We start from the raw sequence: 27,571 nt of genomic DNA on the forward strand, positions 1-27,571 counted from the left end.
CCTGTTTTCTCAAAACTGTAGAAACTTAATACCCTTGGAGACCTCAGTTCCTCTGTCAGACTTGCCCAAAATTGACCAACAGACTCAAAGGTCACCAGGCAGTATAAAACATGAGCATATAAACCTCATTTCCTTCGGAAACTGGAAAATAAACAACAAAGCATTTTTTGCACAATTCCCAATAAAAACTTATTGATGTTGTTTTCTTAGACCTATTTATATCTGAAGAGAAAAAGAAGAACAGCTGCAAAAAATCAAGCCATTAATGTGCCTTTCTTGGCTATTTCTCGCAAGCACAGAAATAATAGGAAATGTGACTTTATAAGTAACACGCAGGCAGTTGTCATCTGCAGATACAGAGCTTTAAGGAAAATGGAGTCAGAGAAGGGTTTCTAATAGGTTGCCTGAGTGTCTTCTGCAAATAAAGAGGTCACAGATACTGTTTCTTCGTTAGCTTGTAGTTCCAGGTTGTTTTTTTAAAATTTAATCAAATGCTACTGCAAATACCCATGCTTTGAGTTCCTTGTCATGAGTTAAAACCCAGACCAGAAAGACCACTCAAAGTACTGTGGCACGGTTCACATCAGCCCATTTCCCACATGGTTTAGGAAACAGAGCAGACAGAAGGTAGGGAGGGCAGTGGGATCACTCGCTGTTTTGATTTCATCCTCATGCAAGATCAACAAGACAGGCACAGGGTTTAAATCAGGGCAGTCTGGCCTGTAGGCTGTGATGCGTTTTCACTGTGTAGCTGGGGACTGATTCACCACTTCTGTATGCTCGTTTTTCACCACCGTAACACCATTTATATCAGCAGTGTTCTTCCAGCATACAAATGGGAGTGACACAGCAGTGAGTCACCGTCCTTTTTTTTTTTTTTTTTTTTCCCTAAATGCATATGTGCACATGATTTCCAAAATTAGAAGGGGTGGCAAAAGGTTAGTTCCAGGCTGTGCTATGCATTTGCTGAGAGACTTTGGATTTTTCAGATGAAAAGCCCTCAGCTTTATAACCTCAGAGGCAGAAGAGGAGGCCAGTCTTGCCCATTAGCTGCAGCAGTGATTTTTCTGGGTTGGTGATAGTAACGAGGCTCCTGTCAGTTAGTTTTGTTTTCACTGGGGCAAGGATACTGCGTGTATCATCAACCTGAAATAAAATCAGCTCCTCTGATTAACACATTTTGTGCAGCTGAATGTTAGCCAGTACATCATTAATGAAAGACTGTGAAATTTTGTAACACTTCCAGCATAAACATCTTTCATCCTAATTTCTCCAGAAGTACTTATGAGTTAGGAAAGTGATTTGTGTTTAAACTAGGATTTCATCCTTCCTGTGCCGCTCTCTCTTCCTACGCCATTAAATTCAGAAAGCAAAAGCAGAGCTTTTCTGTGCTATCTCTGTGCAGTAGCACACAAAAGCATCCTGGCAAAGATCAAGACTGCAGACCTGATCTGCAGGCTGGTGGATGTCCTTTCCCATTTCCTACTGCTGCCGTGCCTCCCCAGAGGCAGTTTCTGTTTCTAGCCCCCCACAGACTCACTGCATCAAGACATTAGTGCTGGGAGCCGTGGCATTCATTTACAGAGGATGCTGCTTCATTACAATTACGCTTGCTACAATCACACAGGAAGAAACTGTCTTTGCTCACAGTTCCCTAGCCCAAAAGCTTTTTCTTTCAGGGCTTTTTTCATTTCCCAGAACTTGTTCTGACTCGGTTCTTGACTTTTTCCACCAAACCTTTGGTGTTTCGTATTCCTCTTTGCTAAGCTACACACAAGCCTGCACAAACCAGTAGCCCTCTGCCTCTCCACGCTTTGCAAGTGCTTTTGCTTTGAAATGTGCTGGCCGTAAAGGTCTTTAATGTTTCTGTCACCAGACACCATAAATGAGTGTACCTGTGGCATACCAGCATCTTATGTGACAACAGCAAGCAATAGGAGGGAGAAGGAAAGGAGTAAATACTATTCTTTGGAAAAGATTATAGGATTTGGTTCAGTTTTGGACTTTCAAGGAGCAGGGGTAAATGCCTGTCATGTTTTTGGTTTCCTTTCCAGGTTTGGAGGAGGGAAGACATCATTAGGCTGAGGAGAAGCTGGGAAATACTAAGGCATGGGAGGATACAGCAAAGATGATTTGAGGAGCTGTAGAGCTCAGGGGCCTCAATGTCTTGATGAAGGTAAAAGCTGAAACCACTGGGAAATTCACTTTTTTCTCTGTTGTGCAGGTTCATGAAGACCCCAGATGAGATTATGAGTGGCCGAACAGACCGCCTCGAGCACCTTGAATCCCAGGAACTGGATGAACAAATATACCAAGAAGATGAGTGCTGAAGGGAACTGGTGCACCGCCTCTGTGGGTCCGTGGGAGGAACATCTTGCCCGAATGGCTGGCACAGTTTGGGAGGGGAAGCAACAACACAGAAGCAGTACTTGGGGTCGCCGCTTAGCTTGAAGACCACGCAGGACCTGAAGCACCTTAACAAAACAAACTAACAGGCAGAAGTGGTGCTGGCAGAAAAGTAAAGGGGAAAAAGCCTGGACTTATGCACTACTTCACTGTTCCTACAAAGTCTCCCTTGAGTTCTTTCTTTCTTTTTGGTTTGTTTCAGTTTTGGGGGTTTTTTTGGTTTTGTTTTTTTTTTCCCTAATAAACATGCAGTTTGACTTTCCTTATCTCACATAGGACAAGACGTCAGATTACGCTTTTTTTTTTTTTTTTTTTTCTTTTGGAAGGCTTTCCTATGGAAATAGAGCGCTCTTATTTTCTGTGCAAGTCTCATGACATAACACCGCATAAAACAGTAGCATCACAGAAGGGATTTGCTCAAGGGTTCCAGTTTGCTCCGATCAATTTACATGTGCTGCCACTGGGAAATATGTTGAAGCTACCAAAAGAATTCACCACACATACCTGTCAAACGAAGAGGAGTCACCCTTCACGCATAGGCTGGGCTATCATCCCAGCAGAGCTTGGGCTCACGATGAGTCCTGCGAGTGGCTATTAACTGCTGGAATATGGACCAAAACCAATCACCTAAGTGCTCCGGGGAGGAGAAAAATAAATGTGACAAACCTCTGCAATAGACTGATGTTGACGTTTTCCCTCCCTCTAGCAAAGAAGTGATAGAATGGAGCTGGGGGGAGGGACGACGGGGACAAATACATATATATGTGTATATATAGAAACATTTCATATATATATGTATATATATGTAACCCCCACAATACATCCACAATGCAGAATTTCAGCTCAAAGCTTTCTATAAAAAAGTGAAGGCTGAAGCATCTGTAATTACAAAAGGGAGGGGTGTTTCTTATACCTGCTAGCAATTTTGGGGTGAAAGGTGAAGGACTGTTCCTCACATCATAGGGAGAAAGCAAAGGGACCTATCACATGGTTTGTATTACTCAGAAACCTCTCCAGGATCATTTTGTGCTGCTGGAGAGGTAGATGATTCACCCATCTGAAAACTGATGGTAGAGAACTAGAGACCAAATAGCTATGCTTGTAACTTGTAATTGATTTTGGCTTTGTTTTGGGATTTGGGTTTTTTTATGCCTCCCACGACCCTCCCCCACCCCACAGCTCTGCCATCAAGGGAGCTTGTCTCAGCTTGCCCATTTTTAACATGATTTAAAAGACAAGAAAAAAAGAAACCCTACAGCCACATTGCTTTCTTGGTTTTTGGTTTTGTTGTGGTTGTGAGGTGCCCCATTTTTTACACCCCCGATTTGGTTTGCTGCACTGAGGGTGCTTTGCATGAGGTGAAGAGCTATGCCTAGTTTGGTTGCAGGAAGCTCAGCAGTCCTTGATGTCCAATACAAGAGAAACTACTGGCCTTTTTCATTTCACGTTGCTTGGGCCACCATGGCAGGAAAGTCTGTGGTGTGCGGGCATCCAGCGGTCCATCATCAGTGGTCCTCTTAATGGAAGGAAGATCTAGCAGCAGAAATGATGCTTGCAGAGGGAGAAGATGCGTAGAGAAACCGTGCAGGAATCACATGTGTCTGGAAGAAAGCACGTCCACACCAGTTCATTAAAACAGAAAGTTTCTTTTATGGGAACACACATACTAGAAATGGAAAAAATCAATGGGCTAATCTAATCTGTTTCAACCAAAAAATGAGATACATTGCCACGATAGAGCTTTTATCATCTATTAAACCAACACAACATTTGATCTTACCACATATTTAACAAGAAGGTTAATCTATCCAGGAAAAAATGGCACTCGGCAATGAGTAGTGTCCCCTATGTTTAAACAGAAATAGTCCAGTCTCACAAAAGACTTAATATTGAGCCACGGGTCGTAGAAGGAACAGCTTTGTTAAGGGTGTAGATAGGCATCGTACAAAGAGGACAGATACTTTCAGAGCCGCTATCTGATGAGGAATGACAGGGCATACATCTCTCCCTAAGCTTTTCCCAGTCACATTTTTTTATTAAATCATAGTCAATATGTTACAAGTCCAAGCACACCCCGTACTTTACTTTTTCTGCCTCAAAAAGCAAGAGTGTGTATCAGAAAGATGAGCAGACAACCTGTCTCTGTCACGACTCTGAAGTCCGTGGAGCTCAGGAGGTGCGAGATTGGGAGACCCTGAGGGACTTCAGGGGTTCCAGACCTGAAACCAAAGGTCCCTTGAAACCGAGGGGCCAGGGAGTTACTCTGCCACCCCGCTCAAGGGCAGCCAAGCTGCAGCCATGTCTCAGGAGCTGAGGTGAAGAGGTGTGGTGAGGAGGTGAATAAGAATGACAGATGAAGTGTGATCAGAAGTATCCACATAAAGAAAGGCTTGTGCTGGTTTCTTGTGTTTCTTAGGGTGTTCGGTGGTAGAAAGCAGCCGAGTTTGTGCAGGGAACAATTCAGATCCTTTACTGCTCTGGCTGTGACAGCTGCATAACTGCATTATTTTCTTTTGCCTGCTGCAGCTACTGTTACCAGATGGTGAGGGAAAAAAAAAGATGATAGGGACCTTCTATATAAAGTGCTCTGATGAGCCACAGGTTTTTGTCATGGCCACAGGGCACACTGCAAAACACAGAGAACGAGAGACAATCCACCAGTAGAAGCCCATACGCTCACTGTGTATGCTAGCAAACAAAGTTCATCCTCAGCATTGGGTAAGATGGGAAAAAGCAAGGAATCCTGAAATCCCATAGGGAAATTTCTTAGGGGAAATTCTGGAGCGGAAAAATTCACCTTTACCAAAAATGCAATCACTTTCACCTGCAGAATCTAAGTCAAAGGGAAGAAATATTTGGTGGCTGTTGAAAACTCTTCCAGTTCACCCATAAAGGACGTCTTAAGACAACGTCTTCTCCACCACAACCACAGAGAAGAAGTTCTCTCAAGGTTGATGCTAGTTGGAATGAAAATAGCCTTTGAACTTGGAGCAGACGGGTGTCACAGGGGCCCTTTCTGGTGGGTGCTGTCCCCTGCCTTCTGCCAGGTCTGCGTGGTGCAGCAGCGAGTGGCACTGCAGCTGCCAGAACTGCAGGGACGTGGGACCTGTTGTGGGAGCTGCAGGATTTGAACAGCTCTTGGGATCTTGGAAGCTAGTTTACCCGCTATGACTTAAAATAAATAAAACCAGGCTAGAGCAGCTGCAGTAGACAGATTCCCATCTACCTCACATCCAAATGGCAGATGCGTGGAGTGCAAACACAGCATTAACGCACTGAGCTGCCTGTCTGGGCTAGCAAAGGTAACACTGTCTTTCCACCAACCCTGATACCTGCCTTCCCTCCCCAATTTCTGATTCCCCTGTGTAGAATTTGCCAGAAGCAAAGCAGCCAAACTTTCTGCCTTTGCCACCAAAGCAAGTGGGAAAAGGGAGAAAGAGTCTCACCCTTGGAGACGTGCAAAAGCCGTCTGGACACCATCCTGGGCAACTGGCCCTAGGTGGCCCTGCTTGAGCAGGGGGGGTTGGACCAGATGACTTCCAGAGGTCACTCCCAACTTCCAACAAAGCAGCCTCACACTGTGCAGTTACGTGGGACCTTCATTGCCATCAGCTTGCTACAAATCCGAACAAGCCACAAGCCGGTCAGGTAGGACACGCTGCAGTTCCACAGCAGAATGTTTTCTTGATTTGAAGTTTGAAACCTTTTGATTTTAAGTTTGAAACTGCCTCTCCATCCAAAGAACACTACCAGGGCCCTTTCTGTGAACACTAAGTTGCTGCCACCCTCCCCAGATTTCAACCTCCACGCACGCATTCTCCAGATCTCTTTGTCAGACTGCAACCGTGTGCAAATCCAGAATGCATCAGTTCGAGGTCTTTTTTTTTTAAATAAAATTCTAGTCTGTTTTTATTGATGATGGCTTTTTGTTTTTTTAAGGTGTGGGGCTAAGGGACTGAATCAAATGAATGTAACTAAACAAAAACAAACAAAAAAGCCTATTCTCAGGGCCAGTGAGTTGCAAATAATTTTTAAAATGCCTGTAATTACATCATCTCAATAAAAAAAAATTTAATATAAAAGTGGGAATGCCAAATTTTGTTGGTGCAATCATTGCTACAAGGTCCTTTCTTTTTAAAAACTATGGTACCCAAGTATCTACAGCACATAGAAGCTGTTTTCAATCAGGAAAAGAAACCTGCAGGCTTCCCATGCCCAAACAGGTATGAACAGTGCCTGGATCTTCCCTGGGAAGTGTCGTTTGGAAAAGTTAAGGCTGTCCCTTGGAGTTGTTACTTTGCTGCCTGCCCTGAGAGCTGAGCAGAGTGCCCCACTAGTGCCTAGATGGGTGTACCTCGTTCTCCTTCCTTCTCTTGGAGAGGATATAGAAGGGAAAACCAAAAATGAGGCGGCACAATGATTTGCATATTCTTTAAATTGTTTGGATCCCAGCGATGGCTCAGGATGACCCCATGATAATCTGGTTATCTCTGGGTTATCCACTCAGCTGCCCCTTGCTCAGTTTTTGTTCTTGGTTGTCTTTCACTGTTGTTTTTAAGCGACAAGCAAAGGACTAAGCACTAAACAAACCCCTCTCTCAACCAAGACAGCAAGCAAGAAGGAAACAAAGTGTGCTGCTCCCTAATTAATCCCTTCAGGCCATTTCCCTTCATTTTAGAAGAGGAAATAGATGTATCCTACACCCTCTCACAGCTTTCTGTGCACTCTGAACAACAGCAAACGCTGCAGGTTGAAGGTGTACAGAGGAAGTCCTTGGTGGTTTTGGCTATCGCTCCAGTGAGGGTTAGTCTCAGCTCAAGAACTAGTCTTGAGCCCAGAGAGACGTTAGAGAACAACATCCTTTGGAGGCTGCAGGACAGAAGAGGCCCAGCAGTGCGTGCCCAATCCATCTTCCTCTCCCATTTTCAAAATGAATTCAGCTGTAAAGGAACGCTACCAGGCCAACACCAGCACGGGGATCGTGGATGACGCACACATTTACAGACTACGGCTACCACGGGCACGATGGTGCCTGCTGCCTCCGTAACACTGCCCAGCGCTGACCAGGAGAGATGGCAAAGGGTTTGCAAGGGTGTCAAAGAGGACCTCAATGACTGGCCACGCACCCCCAGGACTTAGAAAGGCTGCTGGTGAGGAGCTGACAGCAGCATTTTTTAATTACGTAGAAACCCATTTTAAAGTAATACTTAGCAGGAAGGTTTTCATTTCTCCCAGATGATTCTACCTATGAGGCATGAGCAAACAAACTAGCACATGCCTTTTTTCCACTCAAAGACTTATACTGATTCAGACAATCCTGACTTCAGTTTGAAACCCAAGCAGCTTCCCAGCAATGCAGAAAGAGCCACCTATGAAAGGTGTGAGGCCACACAGAGAGGATGCCCTACCATGGTATGAAGCCAAAACCCAAGCATGCTTCATTAATCACCTGAAAGAAAGGACTGGTGTGTCGGTGTAAATTTTCTAATAGCACAGGGCCAGGTGGAGCTACCACAGCTCTCTCCGTACTGGATTCCCATCCACCCAGGTATCTGCCAGCTACACTGGATTCACCCTGGGCATCTCCTTGCCCAGTTTTGCTGCAGACAGCAGCATTCCTTCTCGCCCCATGCAAAGCCCAGCAGAACTGGAAGCCATGCCAAATTATACCCACGTGATAGGAGAATGGTGCCCTAATTCATGAGCTTTTTCAGAAGAAACAGCTAAACACACACTGCCATCCCACCAGGCCCAGCAAGGAGGAGGAGGCTGGGGAGGGAGGAAGGAAAGGGATATAGCTCTGTTCAAGCTTTCCCCTCACTGGACAGTCTCCTAAGAGCCCAAAAGAAAGTCGGGTGATGCTGGAGGATGAGCTTCCCAGCACCTACTTCTAAAAGAGGCAAGGACATGAGGTGCCAAGAAATCAATGTCAGGGCTGCTGCAACTCCAGCACAAAATGTAAGACAGGACTGTGCCCACTGATGAACAAAATCACATCGGTTTCTTCATTCTAGATGTTCCTACGTGTTTCCCCCAACCAACTCAAAAATTATGTGTCATTTTGCAGCCAAGGCAGAAAAAGAGCGGCAAGAGCCTGTCTTCCTACCTTCATCCCTCCAGTCCGCGCTTTCCTCACCTTGCTGCCTTAAGAAAAGGGGAGCGGGGTGTGGGTGCTCAGCAGGCAGCTGCCCCCTACACGCCCCCTACACGGAGAGACGTCAGCAGCGCAGGCCTTGCTGCTGAGCACACAGGGACCTGCCGCCCACCAGCCCCCTCGCTCAGCCCGAGCTGGCTCCAACGGTGGCCATGTCACCAGGGAATGAAACGGCCTTTTTCCTCATCCCCTGTGGCAGTAATGTTGTATCCCTGCCATAACAGCCCTCATTTGCTCAAAAGGACAGCATTAACAGTGCTTAACGACCATGTTCCACGGTTGATCATCAAAAGCCGAGCAACCTGTTTGCTTATTGACCGGCCCTCCGCCAGCCAAGTGCCCCTGGTTAGACTGGAAGGGTAAAGCTTAGGTTGTGTGTAATGGTTCCCTCTGCAGGACACCAATTTCTTCCTGTGAATCTTGTCAGACTGAGGCAGGCTAAACATACAAATGGCAAAAAAAAAAATAATCTGGCAATTCCTATAGAGAATTGGAGCGGTGCAGACGTTTACTTCAATGTTGTCCATTTATCAACAAAAGTAAGTGCATGCATCTCTGCCAGCCTCAGTAGAGCATCAGGTATATTCCAGCACAGACACCAGGCTGAGATACCAATTTAACACCAGGCAGACCCTCTTTCTGTGATTGCACTGAGCTGGCTCCTTCAAACTACAACCAACATTTAGGGGGGAAAAAAAGAAAACAAAGAAAACACAGAGCCCTCCTGTAAGACAATAGAGGTCATTATGACTGATATGATCAGTTGTAAAACCTGCAGGGACACATCAATCTCTTTGCCTCCTGCAAACACCTGTGCATAAAGTTTCTCAGCATCTCAAAGTGCTGGAGAACAGCCGCAACAGGAAGAATGATAACTGTTCAGGAATTAGAATTGATCTCCTGCCGCCTGATAAACACTGTTAGCCTGGGGTTATTGAGTTGAAGCCAAGCTCTGCTAAATGGACAAAGTTCTCAAGCCAACCCTTCCTGGTGTTTGACAAGGCAAAGGGAAGGAACTGGAGTGAAGACAGCTCAGACAAAGCAGGTATTGTTTCCTGTGGGCTCCATAAAGATGTGAGCACATGACCCATCAGAAGAAAGAGAGGAAAAGAAGCAGGGATGGCATGAAAGCTGAGGCAAGTAACGAGTCAGTTTGGATGATCACAAAGATGAAAGCTGGGAGTGTTCACCACATGCCTTCCCAAGGGCAGGGCCAAGGTCAGTAACTTTGGCTTGGCTAGTGCATGCTTGCAGGATATGAACCAGTCTTGATTCAAAGACCTGCAGAATGAGGACTCCACCTCCTCTGTACCAAAGGTTAATCATCCCCTGATTAAAATCTGTCCCTTCCTTTCCATTTAACTGTATCTTAACTCCACTCCCAATCATTAGGTCTCGCTATGCTTTTCTTCACTAAACTCTGTGAATTCTGTATTCCCACCCATACACGAAGGTCCTTACCGACTGCAATCAGTGCGACTCACACTATTCTTGGTTTTCCAACTAAACAAGCAGAATGCAAGGCAGGAACTGAAGCTCCATTGTACAACAGCTTCCTGGAGGGGCTGCTCCCAGCTCAGAATGCTTGCAGGGTGCAGCCACCCTTGTTTCTTGGGGTGCTGTCTGGGCCACTCCTGCAGGAAAGGCTCCAGAGAGCACGTCAGCCTCTTGGGAACTGGCTGATGTGAAACAGAAAGGGGAAAGGGAGAAACCCACATTGAGGAGCCATTTCAGTCCCATGAGAGCCCAGGCAACCCAACAACCATGCTTCTTCCAACCCTCCAGCTAGGGTACAAGGCTTTGTCCCTGCCTGGGAATGACCCTGGGGAGATTGCCTGCAAATACAGTAGCAAATACATCAGCAAAAGAGGTTGCCTGTTTCCTTATTTCTTTTCAAAATGTTCTTAGTATTGGTGAATGCTCTCGGGAACAGGCTGTCTCACAGATGAAGGTTTTTCCTCTTCACATGCCTCCCCGGCTCACATCCCAGTTCACTCCTAAAAATTCAGTGGAATCAGCAAGCAAGAATAATTAACAGGCAACCGAATGTCACACGGCCAGGACTTCACCCAGCATTTGATTCACATAGTCCAACCCACTGCTGAAATTTCCTCAACATTACACAGAACAGGAGGAAAATGGGCCAGACAGATCTGCAGTTCCAGCGCTAACAATTTCATGCATGAAGCGACACCTTTGCTCTGCTAAAGCCAGTGGAAATTAGGGCTGTATAAAATCTGTGCAACACAGAGAGCTGAGCAGTGTCCACCAAAAATATCCTACCCAGGAAAAATTGAGGGTTTGCTACAAAATAAAACTTAGCCCCCACAGCAGCTTCCTCAACCAAGCCAGTTCCCACCCTGAAGTGAAAAAGATAATTTGTTTGGATGGGAGTTTGCAGAGATCTGGATTCACTGCTGACATCCATCAGCTCCCAAGACAGATGATCTGACAGCACAAAATCAACCTCAGACCCAGTTATCAAGGACTTAGGTGCCCAGGGTTGTCAAGTCATGTGTTTTCCAATTAGAAGAGTTTCATTAGAAATGTTTTCACACCAAAAGAGAAGTCTGGTGTACAAAAAAGAAACGCTTCATAAAATTAAGCCAAGCCATCTCAAGACGTAAGAACATACGGCCCAATTTCCAAAAGGACCGATTAACCCACACTTTTTGCTGAAGTCAACAGAAACCACTGGTTTTGCATTTAGAAATTGGACTGCTCCTTTAGGCTCCTACATCCATTAGGGTACGTTATTGAGGGTACCTTGCATTGCTCTTTCCAAACAGCTCAGATCCAGCAGCTTTGCAGAGTTTTCCTTGCCTAATGCCAAGGCCCCGCCACGTCTGCGTGCTCAGCCAGCCTCTTCGCTGCCCTGCGCCCCACCTTTGCAAGAGCCTGGCTTAGGGAGCGGTGCTCAGCGGTGGACAAGGGACTGGGCAAGTGAAACCCCTTGGAAAACTTCAGTGAAAGGGCTGGTCTCCATGGAGGGAGGGCAGGAGCAAAACACAAATGTCATTTGAGATACCCAAGACATCTGCACAGGCCTGGTGGGACACGCTGGAGACACGCATCTGGTTTCCCAAACAGAATCACAGAATCATCAAGGATGGAAAAGACCTTGAAGATCCTCCAGTCCAACCATTAACCTCACACTGACCATTCTCAACTCCACCACATTCCTCAGCGCTGGGTCAACCCGACTCTTCAACCCCTCCAGGGATGGGGACTCCACCCCTGCCCTGGGCAGCCCATTCCAACGCCCAACAACCCCTTCTGCAAAGAAATACTTCCTAATTTAAGCCAGTCTAACCCTGCCCTGGCACAGCTTGAGGCCATTCCCTCTTGTCCTGGCGCTTGTTCCTTGGCTCAAGAGACTCATCCCCCCTCTCTGCACCCTCCTTTCAGGGAGTTGTAGAGGGCCATGAGGTCTCCCCTCAGCCTCCTCTTCTCCAGACTAAACCCCCCCAGTTCCCTCAGCCGCTCCCCATCAGACCTGTGCTCCAGACCCTGCACCAGCTCCGTTGCCCTTCTCTGGACACGCTCGAGTCATTCAATGGCCTTTTTGGAGTGAGGGGCCCAAAACTGAACACACTCATCGAGGTGCGGCCTCACCAGTGCCGAGTCCAGGGGTCAGATCCCTTCCCTGTCCCTGCTGGCCATGCTATTGCTGATACAAGCCAGGATACCATTTGCCTTCTTGGCGACCTGGGCACACTGCTGGCTCATGTTCAGCCGGCTGGCAATCAACACCCTTCAACAAATGCTTCTGCTTTGGGAAGTGCAGTGACAGAGACTCACTGGCAAGGGAGGATAAAGCCACCATTTTACCTTCACGGCAGGTGACCTGATAGAGACCTTTTCAGGGATGAACTCAACTTTCGTGCTCCAGACCACCAGCAAAAGGGTTGGGGGGGGGGGGGGGTGTCCCCTAAGTGCAGCATCTGTGGCCAAAGCAGACGTGCGCAGCATGGGAAGGGACAGAGGGAGAGATGCCCGGTCCCTGCTGAAAAGCAAACAACAGAGCACAGCTACGGGTGTGAGAGGCCGATTGCAAAAGCATAAATATTTATCCAAGAGAATTTTAGAAAGAAGGAAACATTTTTCATTTGGTTGTAAGTCTTTCAGGAAATTATTCATTTTTCCAATGAAAACATTTTCTTTCAATTCAAAACAACTGTTTTTCTCCCGGCTTTTGTTTACAAAAAAAGGAAGAGTTTCAGCTCTGCCCTTTTTCATCCGTCCTCCACAAAATGTCAACCAAGGCTCACGTCTTGGGTTGAGAAGTCATTTTTTGGAAAGAAAAAGGAAAGTGTTGTGAGGCTTTGCTCAGCAGCTGTAGCTGCTGCTGCAGAGGGGAGGGCAGAGCGATCCTGCTCCCCTCCACCTGTTGGAGATGGGCACCAGGTTATTTGTAATGAGCTCGTTAGAGCCTAAGGCTGACTGCCAGAAAAGTAAAGGGGAAAAACAATTGATTCACCTCTTCAAGAGCCATTTAAGCAGTCCTAGGCAGAAAATGAGCATCTTCTGTCTCTAGTTCACTCCTACTTTTTCCACCTTGATACTTTTTATGTAAGAAAGACAGATGACTCCTGTGGGTCCCAGCCACATGGGGTCTATATGCAATGAGTGAGCAATTTCCAGTCCACAAAATAACTGCCCTGTTGTCTTTTATCTCCTGTTTCATAGCAGTGTTGCCAGCTTCCCTAGAAAGGCACAAAAAAAATTCACAGCCCTTGTGCTATGACTGAGGGCTATTAACCCAGTCTATCGCTAAGCCCAGCTTCCCCAAGGAGTTTGTTCCTCAGAGGTGACATCTGCCCCCACCCTCCACCGGGACTCAAACCAAGAGGTGTTACCTCCGGCTTCACAGATTATATCAGCTGCTGTGGTCATAACATGAACAATCAAGTGAACTATTTGGTTGTAATTTAAATCTTATGAATGCTGAAACAGAACATAATTGAATATAAATCACAGGCCATGGACACAGAAACTGTCCCTGAGCTTGTAGGCCACCTTTGGCATCTGCAGAAATTAAGTGTCTTAACGTGCAACCAAATTGGGAACATAACGCGGTAAATCCATCTGAATACAGGAATGGATGTGCCTGTGTGGGAAAGAAGAGGTGTCAGCCCACCGACAAGCATGAGTTGTTACAAACCAGCAGGAGACAACATGCTGCTTCCAGGAGCAGCTGCAGAAACCAGAGGCACACACAGCTGCGACTGAGGCTAACAAGGGGAAAAAAAGGACAAAAATACAGTAGAGAAACAGCTTCCCAGCTCTGACCGCTCCTGTGACCTGTCCTCTGGAGCAGCCAACACAACCTGGCTTACCCTAATTGACAGCAAGAAGCCTCTCTCCCACATTTTCAGCCACAAATGTTAGTCTGGTAAACCCAGGTCCTCCCACGTGTTCCCACCACCCTCCCGGTGCACGGACCAGCCCTATGCACACTGACCTAGGCGAAAATAACCTGGACAGAAAAGAAGGGGCTGGTTTTCAGCTGCTTCAGCTCCACGATCATCTGACTCACCACCCAACTGTGCAAACAGTGACGCTGCTGCAAGATGGACAGCGAGAACCTACATCCCAAACTGAGGAGAGGAAAAGACTTCAGTCTGTTTAAAGCAATTAGGAAACCACAGCCCAGCTATCTCCCCACTTGGGCCAGCTCTCTGTAGCCATCTGCTTCCCGTGGAGCTCCATGCTGCCATTTTCTTTGTGTTTTCTGTCATCTAACCACCTGTCCCTACCCAACACAGCTCCACGGTGACTCACTTTCATAGAATCATAGAATCACAGAATCACAGAATCATTCAGGTTGGAGGAGACCCTTGGGATCATCGAGTCCAACCCTCAGCCCGACTCTACAAAGTTCTCCCCTACACCACATCCCCCAACATCTCATCTAAACGACCCTTAAACACACCCAGGGATGGTGACTCCACCACCTCCCTGGGCAGCCTATTCCACTGTCTAACCAACCCTTTCAAGCAAAACAGGCTGGAAAAGTGAATTCCTGGGGCATGGTGCAGTCTTTGCGCACTGCAGAACGGCAGAGCTAGAGACTGTCCCGCTATCTCAGCAGGTGCAGGCAGCTGGTTGATGTGCTTCAAAAGAGCTCATATGTGCGCAGCTCTCCGAGGCTTTCAGCTGCAGCCCTCACCGTTTATCTTCTCCCTTTCAGTTATGCCCCCTCACAATTGTTCTCTGGAACCATCTGCGAGCGGCCAACAAACCCAACAGGTCTGCTTCAAAAGAGCCTATAGCTCCTCTGTCTGGGGTTTAATGCCTTTCGTGGCCGGACAGAGGAACAAGAGAGGGGCAGAGGAACACCGAAGACACAAGCAGCAGAACGGGGCACCCCCATGGTTTGTACGGGAAGCCCCAGTTCCCATGGGTGGACCCTGCTGCCTTTCACAAGGCGCTGCCCCTTTACTCACCAGGGAGCACCACGTCTCCCCACACCGTTGCCCTCCACCGGTGGTCTCCTGTGGCAAGACCACCCTACATGTAGGCTTTAGAGAAAAGCCCCATCCTTTCCAAGATAAAAATCCGCCAGAAAGAGAGTTCACTTCAGTACAAGTTACATCTGATTATCCAAAACACATCACAGTCTCCCGGCTGCTTCCTTGGCACTGCAACACGCACTTCCAGCACCCTCCAAAAACCAGCCCTTTCGTCTTGGATAAGGAGTTGGCCACAGAAGTAACCACCTCCACACAAGATTGCTGTAATTCCCAGGCTCTGAAATCCGCAGGAGATTCACTTGCCAGCTCCCACCACTATTTTGATCTTTGCAGCCTCAGTGAGATGAGCTGGGGGAAGGTGATGGGTGTTGCAAGCTAGACGGGTGTTGCTCTGCTCACAGCAGCAGCGGGTACTTTCCTAATGTCCCCAATTGCCCCTGAGCAATTCCCTCTCCCCTTGAACCCTTCTGGTCCTTTGCTGCATGGTGAAGTCCAAGAAAAACACCGAGGGGATTTTGGGGGGTTCAATTCTGTTGTTCAGCATCATGTGAGGAGATCCCGTTGCCGCAGCCTCGTGTGGCAGCTGCCTCCAGAAATCCCCTACGCATGACCACGTGCTCGTGCAGGCAGCACGCAGGCAGCAGAGCTGAGGCCTCTGGCGTGAGCATTTCTGCGGGTGTGCACCCCAGCACCTCTTGGATTTGACTTATTCAAGCACATGATTAATCACTTTTCCAAGCCAACAGTGCAACCAGATAGTCCTGGCTCCTGGTCCCTCCTCTCTGTTTCGTCCCCTAAACGTATCATGTTCATTAGTTTAATTTAACTCTGCAGACTGATCAGGGGGTTTTTGCACCTTTGCACAGATATTACACTAGGTGTGCAGACCTTTGCTTGCATTTATAGTCAACAACTTCAGTCTCCCCTTCTGAGACCTACAGAAAAGCACAAGCACTTGCCAAAGACAAATTGTTTTCATTCTCTTCCCTCCCCCCTACAAGGAGGTGAGAAGGATATTGCAATAGGTGTTGTACTCCCCACCCACATTTTTTCTGACTGCCAAATACATTGCATCAGGAACAATTAGAAAATTTTTCTTTGTGTGGGCCCTTAGACTATGTATATAAAATGCAGAAACATTTTTTGTCTTAAAAAACAAGCCAAAAAACACCTCCCGCATGATCTTTGGACTAGCTTTCAGGGAACCGGTTCAGCTGATAGGGAGAGGAACTGTACTAGTGGGATCCCTACAGCCACTGATGCTGAGCTGATCTCCCAGCCTTAAGAAGGGAGAACTGGATGCTCAGGGGCTGTTTATTCCATCAATGAGAAAAAGATACAAGGAGAAAGAGCTTTTTGAAAGTTACAGCTGCACTCACTCACTGCAGAAGGAGATTGCGGAAAACACAGCCTAGGTCTGCAACGACTTCTGCTTCTGTCGACGCTGGCGTGTGGTTCCCCAAAGTACCTTCCCAGGAAGCAGGGCCCTGTAACTCCGTGTGATAAACTGGCACAGCAAGAATGAAACCAGATTGACATTCATCAAACACCTGACCCAAGATGGGAACTGCAACAACCATTACTGCCATTGCACACAGAAGCACAAAAAGAATCACAGAATCCCAGAATCATCTTGGTTGGAAAAGACCTTGAAGCTCCTCCAGTCCAACCATGAACCTCACACTGACCGTTCTCAACTCCACCAGATCCCTCAGCGCTGGGTCAACCCGACTCTTCAACCCCTCCAGGGATGGGGACTCCCCCCCTGCCCTGGGCAGCCCATTCCAACGCCCAACAACCCCTTCTGCAAAGAAATACTTCCTAATTTAAGCCAGTCTAACCCTGCTCTGGCGCAGCTTGAGGCCATTCCCTCTTGTCCTGTCGCTTGTTCCTTGGCTCAAGAGACTCCTCCCCCCTCTCTGCACCCTCCTTTCAGGGAGTTGTAGAGGGCCATGAGGTCTCCCCTCAGCCTCCTCTTCTCCACACTAAACCCCCCCAGTTCCCTCAGCCGCTCCCCATCAGACCTGTGCTCCAGACCCTGCACCAGCTCCGTTGCCCTTCTCTGGACACGCTCGAGTCATTCAATGGCCTTTTTGGAGTGAGGGGCCCAAAACTGAACACACCAGACGTCAGCAGACGTCAGCATGAGAGCCCAGCTAAGATCCGTGCGTGGCACTTGTCAGACAGACTGAAGGCAGTAAGTGACAGTTCATCTCCAGACATTCAGGCAGGTGCAGGCAGAGCCCTTCCAAAGCAACATCCTTGGCTAGAAGAGGTGCTTCATCTGCGAGCTGAGCTGTGTCTTGGGATGCGTGTTCCAGACAAAGACTGCCTGCATAATCCTCCATAACCAGTTGCAGCAAATATTTCAAACAGTAGCTTAATTTTGTTTCATGCTGTCACTCTTTTAATGCTGGGTATTACTCGGACCTGTCCTGCACACCTACATAAAGCATACTCTAGCTCCCACTGCTACCCTGTCCACAGACCTCAGAACTTCCCAGGAGTTTCAGTTATCAGTAGCTGAACTGCAGGGCTGGAAGTTCATACTCTTGGGGTCTAACTGGAGTCAGTAACTCCGGTGGCATGGGGCCGCGGGCTGGGTGCGGACTGCCAGGGACTGCCAGGGGAGTGGGATGCATTGGCTAGGTCCAGCTGGAGGTGAGGCCAGAGAAGCAACGTTTAGTCTCAGCTCTGCATCCAGGACCCCCCAGGAAGGAGATTTGCATCTGGTGTCCTGACCAAAGTCAGGTTTTGTTCAGGATCAAACATGTGCGAGATCTTTGTCCCAGAGCTACAGCTGTGATGAGGTGGAGCTGAACTGGGCAAAAGCCCTCGCTCGCTGCTCGTGGTGCCTCCACTTCCAGCCCCCAGCCCAGGGCTGAGCCCAGCAGCCTTCACCCTTGAGCTGCCCTCCCTGCACCAGACCATCCCCACCTCGCCAAGGGGGCTCTAGGGTCCTGCACCTCGCCAGCTCCAACGTACCCCCACCCAGCACTGCTGGCGGCAGCAGCGGCGGCTCCAGCGAGCAGCAGACGCCCGTCTATCACAGCGGGTTATCACTTCCCTCTGACACAAAGTAAAATGCTCCCCACCTTGCTGCCAGCAACCCCAACCACATCACAAACAAGGAGGAATCTACAGAAGTATTCAAAACATCTGGATGTTGTGCCACCACAGCAATTAAATCCACGCTCACTTTCTCACACAGCGCCTGGAGGGAAACCGACTGCACAGCGGGGCAGAGGAGGACATGCCGTGGTAATCTCGGCTTCCTCATAGCCCAGCTCCATGTTGCAACCTCTGAAACCATCCTGAGCAGCAGGCCTTGCCCCAGGAGCCCAGTCAACCCTCTCTGGGGTGGGTTCCCTCTCTTTGGAGGAGAAGCCACGCCAGAAAGGCCTGCGCACCCATGAGGGACTGCAATGCCCAGGGCTGCGCCTCCTTTAGCTGCTTTTTTGGAGGTAGAGCGGCGGCTGAGCGAGGGTGGGGAAGAGGAACGTCTTCCTGGGCACAGCCAGCAGGTTGGTACTTTCAGAGAGGACTGTGCCACGCCAGGCTCCTCTCCCCTGCCTCGCTGAGCCCCCAGCTCCAGAACTGTGGCTGCTGCCTCAAGGAGGCACGGGAGACATCCCACCCTGGGCGAGTGAGGACATCGGTGCAGCTGAGGTGCTTCGAGCACTCTCCCCCTCGCAGCCTGCCAGAACAGGTTCCGTCAGCTCCTTCCTTCCTTGTGCACACCGCAGAGCGGGGCTCTCCCAGCCGCCCCGCCTGGGGCCAGGGGGTACCTGCGTGCCAGTGGCACCCCCCATGGAAAGCTTCCCATGGATTTTGTTTCCATCAGAAAAAAAGGGAGTCTGCCACAGTGCGACTGCGCTGCAGCAGTGCCTCAACCTCGGTGGCATCTTAGGGTGCGTGAGGCGGGTTTCCACCAGCACTTTGGGCAGCCCAGGTGTGCTGTCCGATGCCCAGCCTTTCCGACCCGCATGCTGCAGGCTCCTGCCTTCACAGAACCACAGAATCATCTAGGCTGGAAAAAGATCACCTAGTCCAACCATTAACCTAACATTGACAGTTCTGAACTACACCGTATCCCTAAGCGCTATGTCAACCCTTGGACCAGCCCAGAAAAATCCACTTGGAAATTCCCCATCAGCACCACCAATTCCCACTTTTATTTTCTGCCTCAGAAACACAACAGAAAAGAAACTGCAAAAGGGGCATTTAATTAATCGCGTTTCTATGTCCAAACTTTTCTATCACCGGCACCAAATTTCCAGTGAGGGAGTTAAGGAGAACAATAACACTGCTCTGAAGCCAGGAAAGAGATTCCTGCTGGAGGGCTGCACAGGAGCTCCCCAGCACTCTCGCTGCGTGTTATCCGTGAACAAAATACCAAGCCAGCATCCAAACGTAGCTCACGTTACCTCCCAGTCTCTCACCCTTAGGCTCCCGTTGCTTTCAATGCCTTTGGACAAGGCACATAGTCTCTCGATTATCTTTTCAGCAGAAGCTTCTAGTTTATTTGCAGCCCACAAATACCTTTTTGTTCCAGCTGATTTCATTACTTGGTAGAAATACGCTCTTTGCAACGCGGGTAAGCTTGGCTTTACATGGATGTGTGGTGCCTAATAAAGCAGGGCCCTGCTTACTCACTGGAGTTCCTAGACGTTCATTCAATAGAAATAAAGAACAATTTGGCAACTTGGCTAGCAGGCTACAGGCTGCCGGCCAGTTTACAAATCAGTAACCAACTCGATGAGACTAAAATCCTCTGCCTGGGTTCAGCTGGATGAAGTATTTTTGCAAATGCTGTATTTTCTGGGAAAATGGCATTTCAGATGGACTGACAAGAACTGCAAGTTCAGGTCAAGTGAAGGAAATAGTTCCAGCTGAAAGAAAGCAGGAAAAATATTATAGCGTTGAAAAAGTTTAGTCTGGCATACTCGAAAACCGTTTGTTCCAGAAGTGTCAAATGGAAACTTTTTGGCTTTTTCACTTCAGGATGGAAATTTTCATTTAAAGATTGACCTAAATTTCTAAAAGGAAGATATTAAATAATAGGAGTAAGAAAGAGATTATACCACTCTGGATCACATATGGCATTTCAAAATAATAAATATTTGGGTTTCTTTCTTAATTCTTCTAGGGGAAAAAAATCCTGATCTTCTTGAGAAAAAAATCCTGATCTTCTTTGCCTTGAACCAGCACTTCTCCCAGAAACATTCAGCTTAGCCACTGAGCAAAAACATGGTCACCTCTCCACTGGGTTTTGCAAACACTGAGAACAGCTCGTAGCATGTCTTCAGAATAAGTATTTTTGGTGTAGACAACCAGAACCACAGAGAAACGACTCGATATGTTCAGGGACATAGGATGGGCAAGGAGAGTCAGCAATAAACTCTAGGCCTTTTGATCCATGATTTCCTGGTCAATAATACACTGTGTGGCTGTCACTGACTGGGATGCTTTTTTCTCCTGCTAAAAGATCGCTTAACGCTCTTCCCAGAGTCCATTTGAGGAATGTTTTAGAGTCACAGCATTATCAACATGGGAAAATGAAATGCGGAGAGATTTTTGAGCTGCGTTTACATAATAAGCAGCCTGCAAATTTGGGGCGCCTGTGTTTTTGGCTGCCTGACTTCAGATACCCGCAGCCTGATTTGCATGAGTATTATGCACCCAGAACTCCTACTGAGATCAAAAAAACAACTCGGTGCCTCTGCAAAAACAGGTTGCTGGCATCCAAAAATGGAGGCACGCAAATTCAGCACATTTTTCCAAAATCTGGGTCCGCACCCCTCATCCAAGGCAGCCGCTGAGTTAAATGCAGAGTTCAGCCTCAGCAGTTCCTGGCAGAATCCATCCCAGTTTCTACCTCTACAAAAATCCACCAAAACCCCTCTTAGGATTTTGGAGGCTGCCTGTTGTCCTCTGCTGTTTTTTTTAATCACCCTGATTTGAGGCATTTCTTCTCGAGCCTAGAAATACTAAAATTGCTCCACACTTGCTACGGGCCACCTAGATGTGCATACACATACCCAGCACAAAAGCAGTCGGTTTAGAGCAGACACCGTGAGGTTTTGCCAAAGAGCAGATATGAACTGAAGTTGAACAAGGAGCCCATTTTGTCCGTGGGCTCTCACCGTGCTGCGAGGTGAGTGCTGACCATGCTCAGCAACCCCAGGTTACCACGGCCTGTGTGTTCACCACCCTGTCAGAAAGCCGCAGCAAACAGAGGTAAATGTAGACCACGTGCCATCAGTCTGTGGCCAAAATAAACCAGAAAGAAGATTCAACAACACTTCCTGCTTTTCTAGGAGCAAGGTGGACACTAGAACATTCTGCATCAACTGCCTGCAACGTCTACTTGTGGCGTTTTGCTTGTTGAGGGTTTTTTTTTTTCCAAGTGGATGGAGGCGGCCGTATTTGGCTTGGAGAAGGAGCATATGCTGCCAGAGTTTGGAAAGGGCAACGTCATGCCCGGGTAGTTAGCCTAACAACAACTGGGCTCCATCCAGCTGTGGCAGGACTGCTGGGTGGTTGCTTTCATGTGCTTTTTGTTTCACGTTCATCACCCTGGCATCCGAGCAGTTTGCATCTTGGTTTAGCAAAGGTTTAACCACAAGAGCTCTCTCCTTGTGAGGAGGGGGAAGGGCGAGAGGCTGAGTGCTTTACAGAGGGCGGGGTACAGAAATGAGCTGAGCAGATTTCATCTAGCCTTGCTTTTGACTCTGATCTTCATCAAACGCAGCTCGATAGGCAGGCAAATCTGCTGCAGCCCGTGGAAAGGCAGTTGGCAGGGTCATCGCACCGGGACGGCGGTGCCCAGGGGAGCTGCACCAGGCTGGGCTCCAGCCGCAGGCGCTGACGGTGCTGCAGAGGGACCATTTCTGAAGATGCTCAGCAGCTTTGCACCCTCTGCCTTTGTCGCAGGCAGTGTTAAAAAGCCACGCTTCCCTGTGGAAGAGGAACGACAGACAGAGAGCCAGAGAGGGTGTTAAGAAAAGAAATCTAATCATTTATAAAAAGCAGCTTAACCCAGGTGGCCATAGGTACTCTGACAATCTGTTCTGGGCAAGAATTGTATTTCCTGCAAGTTCTTTCACTTATGTCAGTCTGTGTTTCAAATCAGCTTTGACACAACCTCAGAGACGAAGGCTTTGAAGTCTGAACTAAATGTGCTACAGAGATCATTATTCATAACCACTCAGACGGAGAGGGAATATTTTCCTTTTGAAAGGTCCTGCCAAACCTGTCCTGTGCTTTGTTTGCTTTCAGAGGCACTGTGGTCATTCTTTGGGAGGAAAGAAGATGGAGGAAAGAAAGGGTGATAACAGCCTGGCAGGGAACAGCCTTCAAAAATCACTGATCAAAAATTCACTAATTAAGAAAGTACAGGGACCATCCCAGCTGGAAACCGCTGCTTCGCATGGACTCCATCTAAAAGACTTTTGCGCAGAAGCTTCCCCAGGGAGCAGTCTTGGGCCCAACTCTGCGACATCTTGATCTGCATCGATTTTACTGAGAGTTAAGCTGCCGAACTTTGTAGGTCAGTGGTTCTATTTGCAGTGGCAAGGTGCAACCCAAACAGCGAGTGTTTACATATTTGGAGAGCACAAATCCAACTCAGTCTGCAGGGAGAGCAGTAATCATCTAGGATTTTATAGTACAGGGATTGGCAGGGTTGGGGCTGCATACATACGTCTCCAGAGCAGCTTTGAAGATATCTAATTTTTACATAGGAGTTATGAGAACGAGTTTTGGCTGAAGTTCTGTGTAATAGTCATTTCAAATGCCCCAGGGCCCAACCTGCTCCTGCTAAAGTCCCTGGAAAGGCTCCAAGGCAGCAAGCTGAGACCCTTGCTCTCTGTGCCTACTCTTCTTTTAGTGCCTTTCCTCTGTTCATTTGTCCTCCACTTATTTCTGCTTTTCTTTTTTTTTTTTTTTTTTTTCCTTTCTGAACATTTCTGTTGCTGGGTTCAACTAAAACCTTCCTCTGGCACAGTGTCATTCCTGAAAACATTGACAGCATTTGTTTCCTGAACCCACCCTCTTCTCTGAATTTGTCTCTCTTTAGGGTCTTCTCCCCAACCTTTTTAGCATTGCCGCTGGCCCTTCTCTTCCACATTCTCATTTGGTATCACTTCAAATGCATCTTTCTTTCATGGTAGCTTCTACCTGCCTGCCCACTTACAAACGCTTCTCTGATGAACATCTTATTTCCTCCTGCTGCTCTCTTCTCCTCGTTTCCTTTGGTGTTTCTTCTTTATTTCTCTTTCCTCCACTTCTACCTCATTTCTGCCTCAGGATCTCTGCTTCCTCCCTACCACCTCATCGCCTGTTCTTCCTTTCCTATCCACATCACCCCAGTCTCCTCATCCTCATCTCCCATCAGTTTCTCTCCTCCTTGCCCCCTTCATATCTGCACCTGCCTTTCCTTCTCTGCTACACACACAATTCCCCAACACTTTCTTTCTCAGAGAAGGAGCTGGACATAGAGAAGGGGAAGGAGGCTCAGGGGGATATTTTTATTACCTAAGTTAGATAAATAAGCTCCCTTGCAGTCAGTGGAGAAGTACAGGACAACTTAGGAGGTTTATTAGATGTCGTCTTCCTTTATTGACTCTGCAGGGAGCCTAACTCGCTCCACCTAATTTAGTAGCCTGAAATTAATGAAGCCACGTGAATATCCTCTGCACAATCTCACTTTTGTTTAGGCCCATGCAAAGGAGAGAGGGAAGGACAAGGTATCAGTAACACAAGGAAGCTATCTGCCTGTGACCAGGCAGCCTCAGCTCCTGGCATACCTGGTAGGCACCAGTGGGGTGCGGGGAGTGGCAGCTTTTCAGAGATCCAAAGGAGAGGAAAATGGTTTTGCAGATGTCTGGGGGAGCATCTCCCAGCCAGAATGGGGCTTTGGGCTGTGAGAACCAGGTCACTTTTGAAAAAGGGCCATGGGGGATAGATCTGTTACACGAGAAGGGCAGGATCAGGCGACTCTGAGGGACCTGAAAAGCAAAAGCGGGGAGGACTCGTCCAGCAGAAGGAAGCAAAGAGATGAGCAATGTGGTGGTCAAAGCAGTGAACCAAAAAAGAAGGCTTTAGCACCACGTTGTTTAGAAGGATCAGCGTCGCAGGCACCCAGGCTACTGCAACAGCAGTGAAGGAAGGGTGGCAATACCAAGGGCCCGCGTCTAGGTTTTCACTGTGCTGGCTGACGGACAAGGGGACACTGGATTTGAGAGACGATGCGGGCAGAAGCCCTGGGAATGGAAAACAGCCTGGATGTCCAGCGAGACAGCTGAATCAAAGATGAACAGCTTGCTACTTTAATTCCCCCCACTCTGGGGACCTCCCCAGACCATCTGCGCACCTGGGTATACCTCTAATATTTCCTCTGCTTTATTTCCTACGTCCTCACCAGGTCCTGGGCTACAGCTGCTCTTGTAACACTTAGTATGTGCTCACCGAGGACAGAGCTGAACGGAGTAAGACACTGCATCTGCTTTAGGGTCATAAAATATTGCTCCAAACAGGACACTGGTTGGGAACCTATTCTCTAGCTTCCCATATTTTTCACACTGCTTGCCTTGACAAGCCCACTGAAAACCCCCAAGCATTTGGGTGAGTGAAAAGGTATATTAATCTGGGACAACACAAAGGCTGGAGGACAGAGGGGTAGGAAGCTCAGAGGCTGTGCACCCTTTCACAGCTGATGTCTTTATTTTTACTGCAATTTCTTTAGATGAGTTCCAAGGCTATTAGATAATATTCTTGTGCCAAAGGCAAATAACCTGTTTTGAACTGACCAAACACACCCCTATCCTTTACTGAGAACCACTTGCAGCTCTTTTCATTTCACCCATGTAGAAGTGGAAACATTAGATTTTCCTTTTTATTTTAATGAAGGAGAACCCCCCAAGTCCAGCCTTCCCCCAAGATCTGACAATACAGAGTGAGAAGGGTGGTGGGGGAGCTCTCAATACTCCAGTAATGAATAAACATGGAAATCTTCCAAACCAATTAAAAGGTGCAAGAAGACAAATATCATCGAAACTATGGACATTTCAAAAGACAATCAGTCTTTGCTCTGATAAAGAAAAAAAAAAACAAACAAGATTCTTAAAGGTTTCCCAGGGTAAGTGTTTTTCCTCCCGCCCTGCTATTTTCCCTCCCCCTCAGCAATGGTATACAAGCACCTTGGTTTGTCGAAAGTACAAAGCCTTTGGGAGAGGACAATGCATCCAAACTGACTCCAGAAGAAAACAAGAAAAACCTTTCAGCACAAGGACTTGTGGAGGTGGGGGCAGAACAAAAAGCACTAACGCCTTAGGAGAGATTGAAGGAGAAGCTGCTTTGAATGTGCCAAGAGAAGGAGCCCTCACCCTTTATGAGGCTTTCTCAATGTAGCCGCAAAGCTGCTCTCTGACTTCCAGCCCTGTGATTTTCCACTCCAGCCTCGCTGTTTATAACCAGTACACAAAGCCCTTATCTTCCAAGCACAGCTTTAGATTATAGAGAGGGCATGCTGTCAAGAGAGACTGTCAAGGCTAATGAGCACAGGGTTAAACCAGTGCTGCAGCAATGGGACACCACTCGCTCGAGGAGCTGCTCGGCAGCAAGGCTGGGTTTTCAGCACATCCAGGCACACATTTACATCTGTTTTTCCCCCCTCCCTGGTTAGCTCCTGTTGCTCTGAAGCTACAGCTTGACCACCTGATCTGCAAATAACCAGGCAACAATAAAAGCCTTCGGAGCCTGCAGGAAGGCAGTGCTTGCTGTAACCCCCCCCAGCCACCAGCGCCCAGCGGGAAGGGAAAGTGCTTGCACAGGTGGGAGCCACATTGTGGCTGTCAACTTTTTTTGGGGGTGTGTATACCTTTGTGTCTTTTTGTGTGGATAGCAAGATTTTAAGCATGCCGGTTAAATAACCAGGGAAGAAATTCCATATTCTGGCAGCCAATCTAAATGGCAACTGCAAAAGGCTCGCATAAGCCACGTGGGACCTTACAAAAGCCACGTGCCTCTTCGCAGAATGTCGATCTTCTTCCCAACGTAGAAGGAGCACCCCACTGAGACGACACCCACAGAACCAATATGACAACCTTCTGCCCTGTGTTTTGGCATTATCCAGCCAGAAAGTGAGAATTTCCATCAAAACTATTGCTTATTCTGAGAAAAAGCCTCCCATTCCTCTGTGCTCTAAGGTTACTGCTTCACAGCATGAATTAAGAAAGGTACAGTTGGTAGAGTGGAAAACAGAGCAACCTGGGAATAAATTAGTCTATCATCACTATAAATGGAAGGCAGCTTAAGACTGTTGAATGTGGAAATCACAAACATCCTGGTACATATTTTTCCGTTCATATCATACATTCAGATAAATTGAAAGTGATCTTTTGTATCATACTTCCCCCGCCTATCCAATGCAGTCATTTCCTCTAATAAACTTCCTAGTGCTTTGTGTGGTCAAGTGTTAGATGTCCCCAAGGGATGAAGTTTCCACCACTTCCTTGCAGGGCATTGCACATCTCTCCATCAAGGAGATTTTTGATATTCAGTTAAATGTTCCTTTTCTTGCTGCACTCCCATTACTCCTGATTATCCCCCTGCATACAGCCTTAAGTAAATCTGTTTAGCATTTACTTTTTTCTAACACTGGCGACAGTTACTGCATTCCCTCTTTGTCATCTTTTGACTAATTTATGGAGAAAAATTATGGGAAAGCACATTCACAGACAACCTCCCTCCCTTTTTTTTGTTTTGGTTGCTGTTGTTGAATGCCTTCCAGCATGCCTCTGTCTGCCTAGAAGTGCAGTACCCAGGACTCAGGGCAATATTCCACATGCTCTGCCTTCCCACATGTAAGAGGGTGCCTTCCCACGCATTGCCCACTTCTGCAGCTTGAGAAATATCACTTCCAATCAGCTAGCCGCTATCATTCCTCAATCTCCTCAACACCATTTATTCTTGCTGCATATTTGAGTTTCAAGTTGTTTTTCTCCAGTTTGCATTTCTCCAAGTTGGAACTTGCATTGTTGTTTTCCAACCATTCTTTAATCTCTCTTGAATTGCTTCATATCACTTTCCTGTCTATAAGGGTGTTCACAGCCTTCCCCAGTGCAGCATTGTTGTGTCTTTCACTTCTTGTATAAAAATTAATAAGTATATGTACACAAACCATCAGAACACCTAGACACCTGCAGTGAATGACTACATTTGTACAACACATATCCTCTAGCTCTACTCCTCCTCTACTGCTCTGCTTGTTTTCTAAAACTCAGATTGTTTAAGAGACAACACACATCATCTAGCTCTACTCCTCCTCTACTGCTCTGCTTATTTTCTAAAACTCAGGTTTCTAAAACCACTAAAGGGCTCACAAACTGTTTAAGAGGCTGCATCCCAACTGCAAGTCACAGCAGTCATCCATCACCCCCCGGTTTCACTGAAGTGCTGCTTATTCTGTTTGGAACAGGGAAGCCACCGCTGTCCCCTCTAAGGCTGCTGTTATAACAGCGTAAAGACACTC

At 47.6% G+C, this 27,571-nt stretch overlaps 1 protein-coding gene and 1 long non-coding RNA gene across 4 annotated transcripts in view; one reads left to right on the forward strand and one right to left on the reverse strand.

The window, feature by feature from the left end:
- The window catches only part of ETV6 (ETS variant transcription factor 6), a 138,928-nt gene extending 135,848 nt beyond the window's left edge, over positions 1-3,080 (forward strand). For both annotated transcript variants that reach the window (XM_074825653.1, XM_074825654.1), the window contains exon 8: positions 2,225-3,080. In XM_074825653.1, coding sequence (XP_074681754.1) covers positions 2,225-2,330 — 106 coding nt within the window. In that variant the 3' untranslated portion in view covers positions 2,331-3,080. The remainder of the gene's footprint in view (positions 1-2,224) is intronic.
- Positions 3,081-3,787: 707 nt separating this feature from the next.
- Positions 3,788-27,571, reverse strand: part of LOC141923933 (uncharacterized) — a 40,456-nt gene continuing 16,672 nt past the window's right edge. Inside the window, exon 5 of one of the 2 annotated variants that reach the window (XR_012623431.1) lies at positions 3,788-4,007. This is a non-coding gene — a long non-coding RNA (uncharacterized LOC141923933). The remainder of the gene's footprint in view (positions 4,008-27,571) is intronic. The other variant, XR_012623433.1, reaches the window with a different exon arrangement.

This window comes from Strix aluco, chromosome 5, assembly GCF_031877795.1.
Source record: "Strix aluco isolate bStrAlu1 chromosome 5, bStrAlu1.hap1, whole genome shotgun sequence".
NCBI lineage: Eukaryota > Metazoa > Chordata > Aves > Strigiformes > Strigidae > Strix > Strix aluco.